General features: G+C 28.6%; 1 protein-coding gene across 1 annotated transcript in view; it reads left to right on the top strand.

Moving 5' to 3' along the window:
* LOC142229627 (uncharacterized) overlaps nt 1-16,338 on the top strand; it is a 31,033-nt gene extending 14,695 nt beyond the window's left edge. Inside the window, exons 4-11 of the mRNA XM_075300200.1 lie at nt 3,008-3,186; nt 5,279-5,460; nt 9,674-9,903; nt 9,960-10,113; nt 15,496-15,607; nt 15,674-15,833; nt 15,997-16,124; nt 16,209-16,338. Of these exons, the coding sequence (XP_075156315.1) occupies nt 3,008-3,186; nt 5,279-5,460; nt 9,674-9,903; nt 9,960-10,113; nt 15,496-15,607; nt 15,674-15,833; nt 15,997-16,124; nt 16,209-16,264 (1,201 nt within the window). The 3' untranslated portion in view covers nt 16,265-16,338. The remainder of the gene's footprint in view (nt 1-3,007; nt 3,187-5,278; nt 5,461-9,673; nt 9,904-9,959; nt 10,114-15,495; nt 15,608-15,673; nt 15,834-15,996; nt 16,125-16,208) is intronic.
* Nucleotides 16,339-20,466: the final 4,128 nt, after the last annotated feature.

The following is a 20,466-nucleotide window of genomic DNA, read 5'->3' as shown; positions in this document are numbered from 1 at the left end:
GGGAGAAATTCTAAGACGATATAAGCATGTCCGTCTGTCTGTCTGTTGTAATCACGCTACAGCCTTCAATAATGGCGCTATCGTCCCGAAATTTGGCACAGATTAGTTTTTTGTTTGCAGGCAGGTCAAGTTCGAATATGGGCTATATCGGTCCAAGTTTTGATATAGTCCCCATATAAACCGACCTCCCGATTTGGGGTCTTGGGCCTATAAAAACCGTAGTTTTTAGCAGATTTGCCTGAAATTGGAAATCTAGAGGTATTTTGGAACCATAAAGGGGTGTGTCGAAAATGGTCCGTATCGGTCCATGTTTTAGTATAGCCCCCATATAGACCGATCTCCCGATTTTGCTTCTTAGGCGTCTAGAAACAGTATTTTCTATCCGATTTGTCTGAAATTGAAAATCTAGAGGTATTTTAGGACCATAAGGAGGTGTGTCGAAAATCGTTCGTATCGGTCCATGTTTTGATATAGCCCCCATATAAACCAACCTCCCGATTTGGAGTCTTGGGCCTATAAAAACCGTAGTTTTTATCCAATTTTCCTGAAATTGGAAATATAGAGATATTTGAGGACCATAAAAAGGTGTGCCGAAAATGGTGCTCATCGGTCCATGTTGTGGTATAGCCCCCATATAGACCGATAGCCCGATTTTGCTTTTAGGGCTTCTAGAAACTATATTTACCATCCGATTTGCCTGAAATTGGAAATCTAGAGGTATTTGAGGACCATAAAAAGGTGTGCCGAAAATGGTGCTCATCGGTCCATGTTTTGATATAGCCCCCATAGAGACTGATTTCCCGATTTTGCTTCTTGGGCTTCTAGAAACTATATTTACCATCCGCTTTGCCTGAAATTCTTGAGCTATAATAAACTGTATTTATTACATGACTTGCCTGAAATTCGAAATCTAGAGGTATTTTTAGATTACAAATAAGAGTGCCGAAATTGAGGTATATCGGTCCATATTTTGGTATAACCCCCATATAGACTGATCTCTCGATTTTTATTTCTTGGGCGTCTAGAGACTATATTTTCTGGCCGATTTGTTTGAAATTGAAAATCTGGAAATATTTTAAGATCACAAATATGTGAGTAGCAAATGGTGCCTATCGGTCCATGTTTTGGTATAGCCCCCATATACACCCATATCTCCCGGCTTTATTTCTTGGGCTTCTAGAATCCGTAGTTTTTATCCGATTTGTTGGAAATTAGTAATCTATAATAACATTTTAGACAAACGAAATTTCTTGTTCTTATTAAGTGTTTTCGTTTATTCAACGATTGTCTCTAAAATTTGTGTCAAAAGAAAACTTTGCTTGTCTAAAATTACGTTTCTCAAAACAGAATACACTTCTTTCAGGGTATAGCAGACGCACTGATCATGAAAATTGCTTCAAACTGAAAGTAAAAGTTCCAGATTTTACTCATCGTATTTAAATAAATGCGGAAAAATCTACAGATTTAAGATTTTAAATCCAGGCGTAATTTCAACATATACACGATATGTTTATATTTTCTCTAAAACTCTAACAAAATTGGTTCTCATAAATCCAGAATCTTATCTGGTCTTCATAGGTAGAATCTTTAAAGTTTGTCTTCGGGAGCTGGCTCGTTTGGGAGAAGATTTGTCATCAAACCCCCTACAATTCTATATATTATCAAGTAACCCACTACGACGAAGAGTTTTCATAGTAAACTATTATACTTGATTCATGGTGGTGGGTATTTAAAATTCGGCCCGGCCGAATTTACTGCTTTATATACTTGTCTTCTTTACTTTTAGTTAATTTATTCTTCTATGAGATGATGTAATTTCGTGAACTGCAGTTAAAAAGTACAACAGGGCATTAAAATGTCCTGGCTTTAACAACGCTTTGTGGAAATCTCAAAATGTGGAGTAAAATTTAGTTCAATTTTCGTGCGTGGTAGTTCATTCTTCCTATAAAACAGTTCACTTTTTTTCGGTGTACCAAACAGGAAAAAATCTACCATTTTTGGTAGAATTCTACCAATTGTGGCAACCCTATCTCAGACCCCATAAAATATACATCTACTGGGTTAATAACTTTGGTAGCATCATGACGGAATAAATTTCATTTGATCCGGTTAAAATTTGACCTTCTAATTACCAAGCGAAAATTATCTCATATAACATAGGTTCATAATTGTTTATAGACTCCCATATACTCGTATAAAAAAAGTGAAGAGTCTTTCATAGGTTTTTATTCTGCCTTTTTTACACTGAAAGAAGAGTTTTCTTTTGTGAGGAACGAAATTTTAGACTAAGTTTTCTTTTGGTGCTAAATAATTTTCTATTGAATTAAATAAAAATCATTAAATTAAATCGTTGCAACTCTTGTCACATTTTCGGGTTTACTTGCTCCTTAAGAAAATATTTTATAACAAAAGAGAATTTCGTTTGTCTAAAATTTCGTTCCTGAGGAAAGTATTTTTTCTTTGGGTGTACCATAGACTCCATATGGACTAGCATACAATTTAGAAGGCAATGTAAAGAAGGTTTAATATACCTTACCATCGATACCTGTTACCACAACCCAAGTAATTCCATTGTGGATGACATGTCTTTAGTATAACTTTGTATGCAATCCATGGTGGAACATCCAAAGAAAAAATACTTTCCTCAGGAACGAAAATTTAGACAAACGACATTCCCATTTCTTATAAAGTATTTTCTTGTAGGGCAGATAAATTCGATTTTTTAATAAATGATTCAACGATTGTCTGTAATCTATTTTATTTGTCTCTAAAGAAAATTTTTTAGCGTCAAAAGAAAATTTAGCTTGTTTGAAATTTCGTTCCCCAGAAAAGAAAATTCTTCTTTCAGTGAAGGTGCTTAAGGTTCAGCCTATCCGAACTTTCGCCAGTATTCACTAGTTTTAAAATCATACAAATATGGAATAGTCTGACATAGTATATAAGGTGTAGTGTGAACATTGTCGTTGTAATTTTTAAGTAATTAATGAATATCTCTTCTCTTTAATAGTGTCAGCGGTCCTTTTGCAATTTTAATGTCTTATTTATCAGAATTCCATGGTGCCAACCATCGTTCCCAAATAATGATGATTGTTGGAATTATGTTTTCGATTTCAAACATAATTTTACCGGTATTGGCTCTTTCAATTTTACCCAACGATTGGAGTTTTCAAATATTCCAGATGAATTGTAAGTTTAAACTACTCACAAAGAAATTAAATTCTTTATACACCCAAAGAAAAAAATACTTCTCCTCCTGAATGAAATTTAGACAAACGAAATTGCCATTTAATTTGTTATAAAGGGTGATACGGCCAAAATTTGGTCAATATAAACTTGACGTATTTCTTTCAATTTTGCATTTAAAAAACCTGAACACCCCTCATTTTAAAGGTGTGTGTGTAGAATGTTGCTCCTATTTTGATTTTGCAATTCACTCTTCAGTGTTTGGGGAACGTTTGTCGACAGCCAGGAAGTCTGGATCGGGGGGAAATCGAAAACCGGAAGCCGCTGAGACGACAAAGAGAGTTGCCGGTAGTTTCAAGCGAAACATTAACCTCTCTCTCCGAGATGCCGCAAATAAGCTGGGTGTATCGTCTACAACCGTGCATCGAGCCAAAAAACGAGCCGGACTATCGACTTACAAGAAGGTAGTGACTCCAAATCGCGATGATAAACAAAATACGACGGCTAAAGCGCGATCCCGGAGGCTGTACACGACGATGCTGTCGAAGTTTGACTGTGTGGTAATTGACGACGAAACCTACGTCAAAGCCGACTACAAGCAGCTTCCGGGACAGGAGTTTTATACGGCAAAAGGAAGGGGAAAGGTGGCAGATATTTTCAAGCACATAAAACTGTCAAAGTTCGCAAAGAAATATCTGGTTTGGCAAGCCATCTGTAACTGTGGCTTGAAAAGCAGCATTTTCATAGCTTCCGGGACTGTCAACCAAGAAATTTACGTGAAAGAGTGTTTGAATAAACGTCTGCTGCCTTTCCTGAAGAAACACGGTTGTTCCGTACTGTTTTGGCCGGTTTTGGCATCTTGCCATTACGGTAAAAAGGCCATGGAGTGGTACGCCGCCAACAACGTGCAGGTGGTTCCCAAGGACAAGAACCCTCCCAACACGCCAGAGCTCCGCCCAATTGAGAAATACTGGGTTATTGTCAAGCGGAACCTAAAGAAGACCAAAAAACTGCTAAGGACGAGCAGCAGTTCAAGGCAAACTGGCTTTCTGCGGCGCAGAAGGTGGACAAGGTGGCTGTACAAAATCTGATGGCAGATGTCAAGCGGCAATTCGGATTTGGAAAAGCGAAAGCCTAACTGAATATTTTTCCTGAATTTTATACTAATTGAATTTGAAAAAGAAATTTAATTTGATTTTTTAAATAAACGATTTCACCGATTTACACGCGTTTTCCCTTGACCAAATTTTGACCGTATCACCCTTTAGCGGAAAACCCCGAATTTGTGATAAGTGAATCAACGTTTGTCTCTAAACTTTTTTAATTGCCTTTAAAGAATTTTTTTTTGTTACGTCAAACGAAAACTTCGCTTGTCTAAAATTTCGTTCCACAGTAAAGAAAACTCTTATTTCAGTGTAAAACTTAAAGTTACTTTAGAGCAAAGAGGATAAATACTTTTCTCTCAAATAAAATTATTGACAAACGAAATTCGCTCTTGTTAAAAAGTATTAATATTTTTCTTTATGAGCATATAAAATCGAATTAATTACAAGCATAGCAATTATTGATTCTAATCTGGTTTATTTGGACCCTAATGTAAATATTTTAAATCCAAAAGAAATTTCGTTTCTTAGAAAAGAAAACTATGCCTTCAGTGTAAATAGCAAAGAAAACGTCCTAATCAAATTTTTAAAGTCAAAAACATTGACAATGAGGAACTCAATATACCACTAACAATATATAGTGAAACCTCTGAAAGGTGGACACCCACGGTCGCCAAAAATTTTGTCCACCTTTGCGAGGTGTCCATGTATGAGAGGTTAATTTTAATGTACTAATATAGCAAACATCCTCACACAACTGTCCATGTTTAGGAGGTGTCCAGTTTTCAGAGTGTCCAAGTTTAAGAGGTTTCACTGTATTTAGTTAAAATAAAATTGTTTGGCTAAAATTTCGTTTGGTGGAAAAGTATTTTTTTTCTTTGTGTGTACGTACGGGAAAATATTTATATAACTCACTTTGAAGCAATTTACTATATCGTTCCAATCATTTAATAAATTTTTAACAAATTTCTTTTTTTATGTTTCATTATTAGATGTCCCTTGGAAAGTATTCCTGGCGATCAGTGCTATACCAAGTTTATTGGCTGCTTTACTTTTTTCCTTTTTCCCAGAGAGTCCAAAATTTCTCATGTCCCAAGGTAGAAATTCTGAGGCAATGAAAACTTTTAAAATGATGTATGCCTTAAATTCGGGAAAGCCAAAAGAAACTTTTATGGTAATTAAAAAAAAACAAGTTTATACGGCCGTAAGTTCGGCCAGGCCGACTCTTATGTACCCTCCACCATGCATGGATTGCGTAGAAACTTCTACGAAAGACTGTCATTCACAATCGAATTACTTTGGTTGTGGTATCTTAAAACTTCTTAACATCGTTTTCTAAATTGTGTGTTAGTCCATACGTGGTATATATTAGACAAAAAAGTTATGTATAGTTAAGTCCACAAATAATTACTAATCGATATGGACTTTTTGCACGGTACGTAGAGATCCAGAATTGAAATATGGGGGTCGCTTATACGTGGGCTATATACAATTATGAACTTGATATGGACCAATTTTTGTGTGATTGGAAATCGATTTATCTGAGGGATATATATATAACTATAGACCGATATGGATCTAGTTACGCATGGTTGTTAACGACCATATACCAGCACAATGTACCAAATTTCAACTCACTCGGATGAAATTTGCTCCTCCTTCAAGCAGATCGGATGAATTTTGCTTCTCCAAAAGGCACCGGAGGTCAAATCTGGGGATCGGTTTATATGGGAGCTATATATAATTATGGGCTGATAGGAACCAATTCTTGCATGGTTGTTGGATACCATATACTAACATCACGTACCATATTTCAACCGAATGGGAAGAATTTTGCTCTTCCAAGGGGGCTCTGGAGGTCAAATCTGGGGATCGGTTTATATGGGGCCTATATATACTTATGGACCAATACCGACCAATTTTTGCATGGGAGTTTGAGGCCATATATTAACACCTCGTACCAAATTTCAACTGAATCAGATGAATTTTGGTCTTCCAAGAGGCTCCGGAGGTCAAATCTGGTGATCGGTTTATATGGGGGCTATATATAATTATGGACCGATATGGACCAATTTTTGCATGGTTCTTAGAGACTAAATACTAATACCATGTACCAAATTTCAGCCGGATCGAATGAAATTTGCTTCTCTCAGAGGCCTCGCAAGCCAAATCGGGGGATCGGTTTATATGGGGGCTACATATAATTATGGACCGATGTGGACCAATTTTTGCATCGTTGTTAGAGACCATATACTAACACCATGTACCAAATTTCAGCCAGATCGGATGAAATTTGCTTCTCTTAGAGGCCTCGCAAGCCAAATTTGGGGGCCCGTTTATATGGGGGCTATACGTAAAAGTGGACCGATATGGCCCATTTGCAATGCCATCCGACCTACATCAATAACAACTAATTGTGCCAAGTTTCAAGTCGATAGCTTGTTTCGTTCGGAAGTTAGCGTGATTTCAACAGACGGACGGACGGACGGACGGACATGCTCAGATCGACTCAGAATTTCACCACGACCCAGAATATATATATATATATATATATATATATATATATATATACTTTATGGGGTCTTAGAGCAATATTTCGATGTGTTACAAACGGAATGACAAAGTTAATATACCCCCCATCCTATGGTGGAGGGTATAAAAATAAAATATTTTTAATAATAATACAAGGGAATAATGGTTCCGTTGATTAAGAACTGAATATTGTTTTTAAGGTTATTTGAGACGCTGAATCCAAATCTGCACTTGTTTTTTTTTTTTCTATCAGCTCAACTTTTCGAGATATACGGTTATGCTAAAAAATAAGGCACTTCCGCTACATATAATATAACTTTTCAATCAAATTTATTAAAATATTATTTATCACTGCCCGGAAATTTTTTTTAAATTACCAAAAATGTTTCCAATCAAAAATATAACTGGAAAACCTTCCTGGAAATTTAATTATAATCGAAAAACTCATCAGAAAATGCCACTAGAATTTTTTCTTTAATTGCAAATAAACAAGATTAGAGAAAAATATTTAGGCTTATTTGCACTTAAAGAAAACAATTTAGAATAACGTTTGCCTAAAATTTCCATGCGAAGGAAAGTATTTTTCTTTGTGTGTGTGAAAAAAATATATCTTGTTTTGGAAACCAAATTGTAACACACAAAAAATATTTTTTTGTCTTCAATCACGAAATTAATTGAGTCAATTAATTTTTAATTGAAATGTCTTCAATCTCAGTAATGATAGTATCAATTAAAAAATTAATTGAAAGTTAATTAAAAAATTAATTGATCCGATTAAAAAATTAATAGATACTATTAATTTTTGTAATTGATTTTTGTTTCAATTAAAAAAAAATGTAATCAATTAAATTTTTAATTGAATATTTGTATACCCTCCACCATAGGATGGCATGTCCGTCCGTCCGTCTGTTGAAATGACACTAACTTCCGAACAAGCTATCGACTTGAAACTTGGCACAAGTAGTTGTTATTAATGTAGGTCGGATGGTATTGCAAATGGGCCATATCGGACCACTTTTACGTATAGCCCCCCATATAAACCGACGCTCAGATATGGCTTGCGGAGCCTCTTGGAGGATCAAAATTCATTCATTCCGGTTGAAATTTGGTACATAGTGTTGTACCAATGGTCTCTAACAACCATGCAAAAATTGGTCCACATCGGTCCATAATTATATATAGTCCCCATATAAACCGATCCCCCGATTTGGCTTGCGGAGCCTCTAAGAGAAGCACATTTCATCCGATCCGGTACATGGTGTTAGTATATGGCCTCTAACAACCATGCAAAAATTGGTCCACATCGGTCCATAATTACATATAGCCGCCATATAAACCGATCTCCAGATTTGACCTCCGGAGCCTCTTGGAAGACCAAAATTCATCTGATTCAGTTGAAATTTGGTACGTGGTGTTAGTATATGGTCTCTAACAACCATGCAGGAATTGGTCCATATCGGTTCATAATTATATATTGGCCCCATATAATCCGATCCCCAGATTTGACCTCCGGAGCCTCATGGATGAGCAAAATTCATCCGATCCGGCTGAAATTTTGCACATGGTGTTAGTATATGGTCTCTAACAACCATGCAGGAATTGGTCCATATCGGTTCATAATTATATATTGGCCCCATATAATCCGATCCCCAGATTTAACCTCCGGAGCTCTTGGAGGAGCAACATTCATCCGATCCGATTGAAATTTGGTACATTGCGCTAGTATATGGCTGCTAACAACCATGCCAAAATTGGTCCATATCGGCCTATAGTTATATATAGCCGATCCCCAAAAATAATCTACCAAAGTTTTATTACTATAGAAAATATTGTCAAAATTTTATTACTATGGAAAATTTTGTCAAAATTTTATTACTATAGAAAATGTTGTCAACATTTTATTGCTATAGAAAATTTTTTCAAAATTTTATTACTATACATAATTTTGTTAAAATTTTATTTCTATAGAAAATTTTGCCAAAATTTTATTTCTATGGAAAATTTTGTCAAAATTTTATTTCTATGGAAAATTTTGTCAAAATTTTATTTCTATAGAAAATTTTGTCAAAATTTTATTTCTTTAGAAAATTTTGTCAAAATTTTATTTCTATAGAAAATTTTGTCAAAATTTTATTACTTACAAAATTTTGTTAAGATTTTATTTCTATAGAAAATTTTGTCAAAATTTTATTTCTATAGAAAATTTTGTCAAAATTTTATTATTATACAAAATTTTGTCAAGATTTTATTTCTATAGAGAATTTTGTCAAAATTTTATTTCCATAGAAAATTTTGTCAACATTTTATTTTTATATTGAGAAGACGGTGTTATGGAGTTTTAAGATACCTTGCCATCGTCAAGTGTTACCGCAACCCAAGTAATTCGATTGTGGATGACAGTCTTTCATAGAAATTTCTACGCAATCCATGGTGGAGGGTACATAAGATTCGGCCAGGCCGAACTTACGGCCGTATATACTTGTTAAAACTCAATTAAGACTTTAATTAGAAAAATTTTCGTGATATTTTTTTCTGTGAACTAAATTATCTTGGGTTATTTGATCATTCTTTAAGGAGGAGGAAATGCCTATTTCTTTAATGTCTAACATACACAGAAAACAAAAATACATAACCAAAATTTAAGCAATTAAAAAATTAACTGACACAATTAACTTTTTAATCAAATTGATTAAAATATTAAATATCCTAATTATCATTTTGATTAAATAAGCAAAAATAATTCCAATCAAAAATATGATTGGAAATCCTGCCCTGAACTTAATTATAATCGAAAACCACACCAGAAAATGCAGAGTGATATTTCTATTAAAAAATATTGTTTTTTTTTTTTTCAGATAAAAAAATTAATAGAAGAAACCCAACAAAAGGATAAGCCGATTACACAGACAATTTCAACAATTGAGTCTACCTTGAAGGATATGTATAATGGAAACCGAGAGCATTGCGAGGAAACTGATAAACCCGTGTTTGAAAAACATACCAACACTTTTAGGCTGTTGTGTTCAAAGTCCCACATAGGTTTATGTTTTGTAGTTTGCTTAATGCAATTCTTTGTTTTATTGGGGTATTATGTTTCCAATGAATTTTAGAATGATTTTTATAATTTTTCTCCCTTTTTAGATTGAATACCATGCGCCTCTGGTTACCTCAATTATTTGCTTCAATTAATGAATATGAACATATCTCAACGCAGCCTACCAGCATGTGTGCTATTGTTGAGTACAGTGTAAATAAAACGGAAATTGTTAAAGATTCTACGAGTGATTGTAAAGTTGTGAGTATCCTTATATGACTTGACAAGGTATAACTATCGCTATCACTGTTGCCACAGTTTGTAGAATGCTATCAAAAATGGTATACTTTTTACTGTTAGGTGGATTGGTAGAATTCTTCATGGTGTGGATATTCCTCTTCAACTAAGAAGTACTTATTAAATTTTCTATAGAAATAGAATTTTGACAAAATATTCAATAGAAATAGACTTTTGATAAAATATTTTATAGAAATAGTATTTGGCAAAATTTTCTATAGAAATAAAGTTTTGACAAAACTTTCTACAGAAATAAAATGTTTACAAAATTTTCTAAAGAAATAATATTTTAACAAAATATTCTACAGGAATAAAATTTTGACAAATTTTTCTACCAGAATAAAATTTTGACAAAAATTTCTATAGAAAAAAGATTTTGACAAAATTTTCTATAGAAAAAAGATTTTGACAATTTTTTATAGAAATAAAATTTTGACAAAATTTTCCATAGAAATAAAATGTTGACAAAATAAAATTTTTACAAAATTTTTCCATAGAAATAAAATTTTGAAAAATTTTCCATAGAAATAAAATGTTGACAAAACTTTCCATAGAAATAAAATGTTGACAAATTTTTCTATAAAAATAAAATTTTGACAAAAATATCTACCAGAATAAAATGTTGACAACATTTTCTATAGAAAAAAGATTTTGACAAAATTTTCTATAGAAAAAAGATTTTGACAATCTTTTTTATAGAAATAAAATTTTGACAACATTTTCTGTAGAAATAAAATTTTGATAAAATTTTCCATAGAAATAAAATTTTGACAAAATTTTCTATAGATATAAAATTTTGACAAAATTTTCTATAGAAATTAAATTTTGACAAAATTTTCTATAGAAATAAAATTTTGACAAAATTTTCTATAGAAATAAAAGTTTGACAAAATTTTCTAAAATAATATTTTAACAAAATTTTCTACAAAAATAAATTATTGACAAAATTTTCTATGGAAAAGAAATTTTGACAAAATGTTCTACAGAAATAAAAATTTTAAAAAAAAATTTTATAGAAATAAAATTTTGACAAAATTTTCCATAGAAATAAAATGTTGACAAAACTTTCCATAGAAATAAAATGTTGACAGATTTTTCTATAAAAATAAAATTTTGACAAAAATATCTACCAGAATAAAATGTTGACAACATTTTCTATAGAAAAAAGATTTTGACAAAATTTTCTATAGAAATAAAATTTTGACAAAATTTTCTATAGAAATAAAATTTTGACAACATTTTCTGTAGAAATAAAATTTTGATAAAATTTTCCATAGAAATAAAATTTTGACAAAATTTTCTATAGATATAAAATTGTGACAAAATTTTCTATAGATATAAAATTGTGACAAAATTTTCTATAGAAATTAAATTTTGACAAAATTTTCTATGGAAATAAAAGTTTGACAAAATTTTCTAAAATAATATTTTAACAAAATTTTCTACAAGAATAAATTATTGACAAAATTTTCTATGGAAAAGAAATTTTGACAAAATGTTCTACAGAAATAAAAATTTTCTATAGAAATAAAATTTTATCACAATTTTCTATAGAAATAAAATTTTGTTGTTGTTGTTTTTTTTTGTGATCTCAGCTTAAAACCATACATTGGCTAAACTACAAATGTAGCTTAACCAACAGAGGAAAAGAATGTTTGTCAAATTTATTTGGGCAGAGCCCTATAGACCGCAAGATGGTTGGATGGACGCACGTTTCGGAATTACCACATTCCTCATCAGCATCCTCTACTTGCAGCAAAACTATCAATCAATTATCAGAATAAATTCAGGCAGCTCATTAAACCCAACAATGAACCACACTTGAACCTTCCGAAAAAAGAGTTTACATTGATAGCCGGCTTATGCCGAAATAAATTTAGTCAATGTATGGTTTTAAGCTGAAATCAAAAAAAAAAAAAACAACAACAACAATGATTAAAGAACAAAAACCAACAATAACAAAACAAAACGAATGAAATAAAATTTTGACAAAATTTTCCACAGGAATAAAATTTTGACAACATTTTCTAAACAAATAATATTTTAAAAAAAATTTCTATAGAAATAAAATTTTGACAAAATTTTGTACAGGAATAAAATTTTGGCAAAATTTTCTAAAGAAAAAATATAAAATTTTGACAAAATTTTCTATAGAAATAAAATTTTGACAAAATTTTCCATAGAAATAAAATTTTTACAAAATTTTCGATAGAAATAAAATTTTGACAAAATTTTCTATAGAAATAAAATTTTGACAAAATTTTCTATACAAATAAAATTTTGACAAAATTTTCTATACAAATAAAATTTTTACAAAATGTTCTATACAAATAAAATTTTGACAAAATTTTCTATAGGAATGACATTTTGACAAAATTTTCTATAAGAATAAAATTTTGACAAAATTTTCCATAGAAATAAAATGTTGACAAAATGTTCTATAAAAATAAAATTTTTACAAAATTTTCTATAGAAATAAAGTTTTAACAAATTTTTCTATAGAAATAAAATTTTGACAACATTTTTTAAACAAATAATATTTTTAAAAAATTTTCTATAGAAATAAAATTTTGACAAAATTTTGTACAGGAATAAAATTTTGGCAAAATTTTCTAAAGAAAAAGTATAAAATTTTGACAAAATTTTCCATAGAAATAAAATTTTGACAAAATTTTCGATAGAAATAAAATTTTGACAAAATTTTCTATAGAAATAAAATTTTGACAAAATTTTCTATACAAATAAAATTTTGACAAAATTTTCTGTACAAATAAAATTTTGACAAAATTTTCTATAGGAATAAAATTTTGACAAAATTTTCTATAAGAATAAAATTTTGGCAAAATTTTCCATAGAAATAAAGTGTTGACAAAATGTTCTATAAAAATAAAATTTTTACAAAATTTTCTAAAGAAATGATATTTTAACAGAATTTTCTACAGGAATAAAATTTTGACAACTTTTTCTACAAGAATAACATTTTGACAAAATTTTCTATGGAAAAGAAATCTTGACAAAATTTTCTATAGAAATAAAATTTTGACAAAATTTTCTACAGGAATAAAATTTTGCCAACATTTTCTAAAGAAATAATATTTTAACAAAATTTTCTATAGAAATAAAATTTTGACAAAATTTTCTACAGGTATAAGATTTTGGCAAAATTTTATACAGAAAAAATATTTTGACAAAATTTTCTATAGAAATAAAATTTTAACAAAATTTTCTATAGAAATAAAATTTTAACAAAATTTTCTATAGAAATAAAATTTTAACAAGATTTTCTATATATTAGAAATAAAATTTTGACAAAATTTTCTACAGAAAAGAAATTTGGGAAAATTTTCTATAGAAATATAATTTTGACAACATTTTTTATAGAAATATAATTTTGACAACATTTTTTATAGAAATAGAATTTTGACAACATTTTTTTATAGAAATAAAATTTTGACAAAATTTTCTATAGAAATAAAATTTTAACAAAATTTTCTATAGAAATAAAATTTAACAATTCCTGATCCTTGTGCGTTTGTTATAACCGTGTTGGATATAAATTAAAATGAAAATATTGTAGTATCGGGTGGCACTAATTGATATGGAAAGCATTTGCGTGGAATATTTTTATACCCTCCACCATAGGATGGGGGTATATTAACTTTGTCATTCCGTTTGTAACACATCGAAATATTGCTCTAAGACCCCATAAAGTATATATATTCTGGGTCGTGGTGAAATTCTGAGTCGATCTAAGCATGTCCGTCCGTCCGTCCGTCTGTCCGTCTGTCCGGCTGTCCGTCCGTCTGTGGAAATCACGCTAACTTCCGAACGAAACAAGCTATCGACTTGAAACTTGGCACAAGTAGTTGTTATTGATGTAGGTCGGATGGTATTGCAAATGGGCCATATCGGACCACGTTTACGTATAGCCCCCATATAAACCGATCCCCAAATTTGGCTTGGGGAGCCTCCCGGAGCAGCAAAATTCATCCGATCCGGTTGAAATTTGGTACGTGGTCTTAGTATACGGTCTCTAACAACCATGCAAAAATTGGTCCATATCGGTCCATAATTATATATAGCCCCCATATAAACCGATCCCCAGATTTGACCTCCGGAGCCTCTTGGAGGGGCAAAATTCATCCGATCCGATTGAAATTTGGTACCTGATGTAAGTATATGGTCTCTAACAACCATGCAAAAATTGGTCCATATCGGTCCATAATTATATATAGCCCCCATATAAACCGATCCCCAGATTTGACCTCCGGAGACTTTTGGAGGGGCAAAATTCATCCGATCCGGTTGAAATTTGGTACCTGATGTTAGTATACGGCCTCTAACTACCATGCAAAAATTGGTCCATATCGGTCCATAATTATATATAGCTCCCATATAAACCGATCCCCAGATTTGACCACCGGAGCCTCTTGGAGGAGCAAAATTCATCCGATCCGGTTGAAATTTAGAACATGGTCTTAGTATACGGTTTTTAACAACCATGCAAAAATTGGTCCATATCGGTCCATAATTACATACATATCCCCCATATAAACCGATCCCCAGATTTGACCTCCGGAGCCTCTTGGTGGGGCAAAATTCATCCGATCCGGTTGAAATTTGGTACCTGATGTTAGTTTATTGTCAACATTTTATTTCTATAGAAATTTTTGTCAAAATTGTATTGCTATAGAAAATTTTGTCAAATTTTTATTTCTATAGAAAATTTTGTCAAGTTTTTATTTCTATAGAAAATTTTGTCAAATTTTTATTTCTATAGAAAATTTTGTCAAAATTTTATTTCTATAGAAATTTTTGTCAAGGTTTCATTTCTATAGAAAATTTTGTCAAAATTTTATTTCTATAGAAAATGTTGTCAAACTAGATTATATACGTATTTAATCGGCCTTTTTTTGTTTAATATATACCCCGTATGGGCTAACTTACAATTTAGAAGACAGCGTTAAAAAGTTTTACGATACCTTGCCATCGGCAAGTGTTATCGCAACCCAAGTAATTCGATTGTGGATGACAGCCTTTAGTAGAAGTTCCTACGCAATCCATGGTGGAGGGTACATAAGATTCGGCCTGGCCGAACTTACGGCCGTATATACTTGTTTTCAATTAAAATTTCAATTGAATTTAAAAACAATTTGCAATTAAAAGCTTAACTGATTCCAAATTCAATCACAAAAAAAAACTAGAATCGTAAAATCATAAAAATAATTTTCAATTAATAATTATTTCTTTAAAAATTAAATTTAAATTTTTAAAATTTTTTCTGTGAAAATTTTAAAGTTTTTATGGTATTATCTTAAAATTTATTTATTTTGTTATTGTTTTTAGATAATAACACCCTCTTCTTATACAAACAATCTTGTTGTGGCTGGTACAATGTTTATTGCATATTTGGTAGCTGGAACACTAATCAATGCCATAGGCAATAAGAGTATACAAGGTAAATATTAATATAGCAACCATAAAAATCCAAGTACGACATATATATTTTTTTTGTCAATTTCAGTGATAGGTTTAACGGTAGCTGGTACTTGTGGTTTTGCTTTGTACTGGTCATCGTCTTCTCTATCAACATCTATAATATCAGCCCTATATGTTGCTCTAGGTGGTATGGCCAATACTTCTTCCATAGGTTCCTCTGTCAATTTGTTTCCAACATCGTTAAGGTAAATAACATATAAAGATGTAGAAACAACTATTTATTTGGATGTATTATAGAGGCTTCTTGAATGTAACAAAATAAGCATTCCAATTTAATGTATAAAAAAATCGTCAATATAGACATTATTACTTTCCTATGTACTATACAATATTTTCATATCATTTCAGAACAATGATAGTTTCAATGTCAATGATGATCGGTCGTTCTGGTTCCATATTTGGTAATATAATGTTTCCAATTTTCATGTCATTTGGATGTATTCCCCCGTTGGTAATGATTGGTGCCTCCATGTTTGGTGAGTGTTTTTTTTATTATTGTCTAAAAATTGATTTATTTAACATATATGTATATACATATGTATTTCTTTTAAAACTTGCAGTTGGCTGTATATTGGCGGCATCATTGCCAAATTCAAGTAAAATCGCTCTAAAATGAACACATTTGCATTCCTAATTACACTTTAAATTAAGAAATCTTTACAAAAATAAAGAAGTACAAGTTATTATTTATTGCTCTGCATAGTACTTTTATTAAATATAATTTGAGGCAGAAATGACTAGTTAGATTTAGTGGTTGCAATCATAATCAAAAAGTGGACTTTTTCACTTTTTTAAATTTTCAAAATTGACTTTTGCAAAAAGTCGACTTTTCAAAATATTACCTTTTACGATATTTGGAAAAATACATTTTTTTAGAGTTCAATCTCCCAATTTAACTTCTTAAGAAAATAGAAGAGAATTCGGAATTATCGTCCGAATTTCTGTAGTGTCTTTATATCCATAATTTTATGCGTGTAGTGCACAGTTGGTAGAATTCTAACAAAAATGACAGATTTTTTACTGTTTGGTAGATTGGTAGAATTCTTGATGTTTTGGTAGATTTTGCAAAATATTCCTCTCCAGCTAAGGGGTACTTAAAAAATTTTTCTATAGAAATACAATTTTGACGAAATATTATATAGAAATAGAATTTTGACAAAATTTTCTATTGAAATAAAATTTTGACAAAATTTTCTATAGGAATAAAATTTTGAGAAAATATTCTATAGTAATAAAAATTTGACAAAATTTTCTATAGAAATAAAAATTTGACAAAATTTTCTATAGAAATAAAGTTTTGACAAAATATTCTATAGAAATTAAATTTTTAGAAATTTTTCTATTGAAATAAAACTTTGACAAACATATCGATACAAATAAAATTTTGCAAACATTTTGTATAGAAATAGGATTTTTACAAAATTTTCTATAGAAATAAAATTTTGCAAAAAATTTCTATAGAAAGAGAATTTTGACAACATTTTCTCTAGAAATAAAATTTTGCAAAAATTTTGTATAGAAATAAAGTTTTGACAAAATATTCTATAGAAATAAAATGTTGACAAAAGTTTCTATAGAAATAAAATTTTGACAAAATTTTCTATTGATATAAAACTTTGAAAAAAAATTCTATAGAAATAAAAATTTGGCAAAACTTTCTATAGAAATAAAATTTTGACAAAATATTCTATAGATATAAAATTTTGACAAAATATTCTATAGAAATAGAATTTTGAAAAATTTTCTATAGAAGTAGAATTTTGACAAAATTTTCTATAAAAATAAAATTTTGCAAAAATTTTCTACAGAAATAGAATTTTGACAAAATTTTCTATATAAAATAAAATTTTGAGAAAATTTTCTGTAAAATAAAAACTTGACAAAATTTTCTATAGAAATAAAAATTTGACAAAATTTTCTATAGAAATAAATTTTTGACAAAATTTTCTATAGAAATAAAATGTTGACAAAATTTGCTATAGAAAAAAATTTTGACAACATTTTCTATTGAAATAAAATTTTGACAAAATTTTCTATTGAAATAAAATTTTAACAAAATTTTCTATAGAAAAATTTTAACAAAATTTTCTATAGAAATAAACTTTGACAAAATTGTCTATGGAAATAAAATTTTGACAACATTTTCTATAGAAATAGAATTTTGACAAAATTTTCTATAGAAATAAAATTTTAACAAAATTTTCTATAGAAATAAAATTTTGACAAAATTTTCTATTGAAATAAAATTTTGACAAAAATTTCTATAGAAATAAAATTTTGACAAAATTTTCTATTGAAATTTTCTATAGGAATAAAATTTTGAGAAAATATTCTATAGTTATAAAAATTTGACAAAATTTTCTATAGAAATAAAAATTTGACAAAATTTTCTATAGAAATAAAGTTTTGACAAAATATTCTATAGAAATAAAATTTTTACAAATTTTTCTATTGAAATAAAACTTTGACAAAAATATCGATACAAATAAAATTTTCTATAGAAATAGGATTTTTACAAAATTTTCTATAGAAATAAAATTTTGCAAAAAATTTCTATAGAAAGAGAATTTTGACAAAATTTTCTCTAGAAATAAAATTTTGCAAAAATTTTGTATAGAAATAAAGTTTTGACAAAATATTCTATAGAAATAAAATGTTGACAAAAGTTTCTATAGAAATAAAATTTTGACAAAATTTTCTATTGATATAAAACTTTGAAAAAAAATTTCTATACAAATAAAAATTTGACAAAACTTTCTTTAGAAATAAAATTTTGACAAAATATTCTATAGATATAAAATTTTGACAAAATATTCTATAGAAATAGAATTTTGAAAAATTTTCTATAGAAGTAGAATTTTGACAAAATTTTCTATATAAAATAAAATTTTGAGAAAATTTTCTGTAGAAATAAAAACTTGACAAAATTTTCTATAGAAATAAAAATTTGACAAAATTTTCTATAGAAATAAAATGTTGACAAAATTTTCTATAGAAAAAAAATTTTGACAACAGTTTCTATTGAAATAAAACTTTGACAAAATGTTCTATAGAAATAAAATTTTAACAAAATTTTTAATAAAAATAAAATTTTGACAAAATTTTTAAAACAAATTAAATTTTGACAAAATATTCAATTGATATACAAATTTGACTAAATATTCTATAGAAATAAAATTTTGACAAAATTTTCTATAGAAACAAAAATTTTGACAAATTTTTCTATAGAAATAAAATTTTGAGAAAATTTTCTATAGAAATAAAAATTTGACAAAATTTCCTATAGAAATTAAATTTTGACTAAATAATATATAGAAATAGAATTTTGACAAAATTTTCTATAGAAATAAAATTTTGACAAAATATTCTATAGAAATAAAATTTTGACAAAATTTTCTATTGAAATAAAATTTTGACAATATTGTCTATAGAAATAAAATTTTCACAAAATTGTCTATAGAAATAAAATTTTGACAACATTTTCTATAGAAATAAATTTTTGACAACATTTTCTATAGAAATAAAATTTTGAGAAAATTTTCTATAGAAATAAAAATTTGAGAAAATTTTCTTTAGAAATAAAAAATTAACTAAATATTCTATAGAAACAGAATTTTGACAATATTTTCTATAGAAATAAAATGTTGACAAAATTTTCTATAGAAATAAAATTTTAACAAAATTTTCTATAGAAATAAAATTTTGACAATATTGTCTATAGAAATAAAATTTTCACAAAATTGTCTATAGAAATAAAATTTTGACAACATTTTCTATAGAAATAAATTTTTGACAACATTTTCTATAGAAATAAATTTTTAGAACATTTTCTGTAGAAATAAATTTTTGACAACATTTTCTATAGAAATAAATTTTTGACAAAATTTTCTATAGAAATAAATTTTCTGTAGAAATAGAACTTTGACAGAATGTTCTATAGAAATAAAATTTTGATTTTCTATAAAAATAAAATTTTGACAAAAATTTTCTATAAAAATTATATTTAAAAATTATATTTTCTACAGAAATAAATTTTTGAGAAAATTTTCTATAGAAATAAAATTTTGACAAAATTTTCTATAGAAATAAAAATTTGACAAAATTTTCTATTGAAATAAAACTTTGACAAAAATTTCTATAGAAATAAAATTTTGAGAAAATTTTCTATAGACATGAAAATTTGACAAAATTTTCTATTGAAATAAAACTTTGATAAAATTTTCTATAGAAATACAATTTTGACAACATTTTCTACTGAAATAAAATATTGATAAAATTTCCTACAGGAATAAAATATTGATAAAATTTTCTACAGAAATAAAATATTGATGAAATTTTCTACAGAAATAAAATATTGATAAAATTTTCTACAGAAATAAAATATTGATAAAATTTTCTACAGAAATAAAATATTGATAAAATTTTTTATAGAAATAAAATGTTGACAAAATTTTCTATAGAAATAAAATATCGACAAAATAAATACTTTTGTTTGGTACTTTTATTCTAAATTTTGGTAGATTATTTTTGGCTCGAGTGGCAACCGACTTTAACAATTTTTGCAAGAGATACACGCAAAAGTAATGTTTAGGAAGCGGAATTTTGACTGATCTAAAATTTTGTTTCGTTGGATGGAGAATTATGATTTTGTGTGCAGGGAGTACCAATGTTTTTTGCTGACTGAAAAAGTAACTCAAACTAAAACTAAGTGCATACAAAAAAAAAAAAAAACAAAAAACACGATCGAAATATAGTTACTAACATACAACGCCGAACCGACAAATGAACCCCAAAAGAACAAAAACCAAACAAAAAATT

The sequence above is a fragment of the Haematobia irritans genome, chromosome 3, assembly GCF_050003625.1.
Source record: "Haematobia irritans isolate KBUSLIRL chromosome 3, ASM5000362v1, whole genome shotgun sequence".
Classification (NCBI taxonomy): domain Eukaryota; kingdom Metazoa; phylum Arthropoda; class Insecta; order Diptera; family Muscidae; genus Haematobia; species Haematobia irritans.
This window is presented reverse-complemented; position numbering and strand designations above follow the sequence as displayed.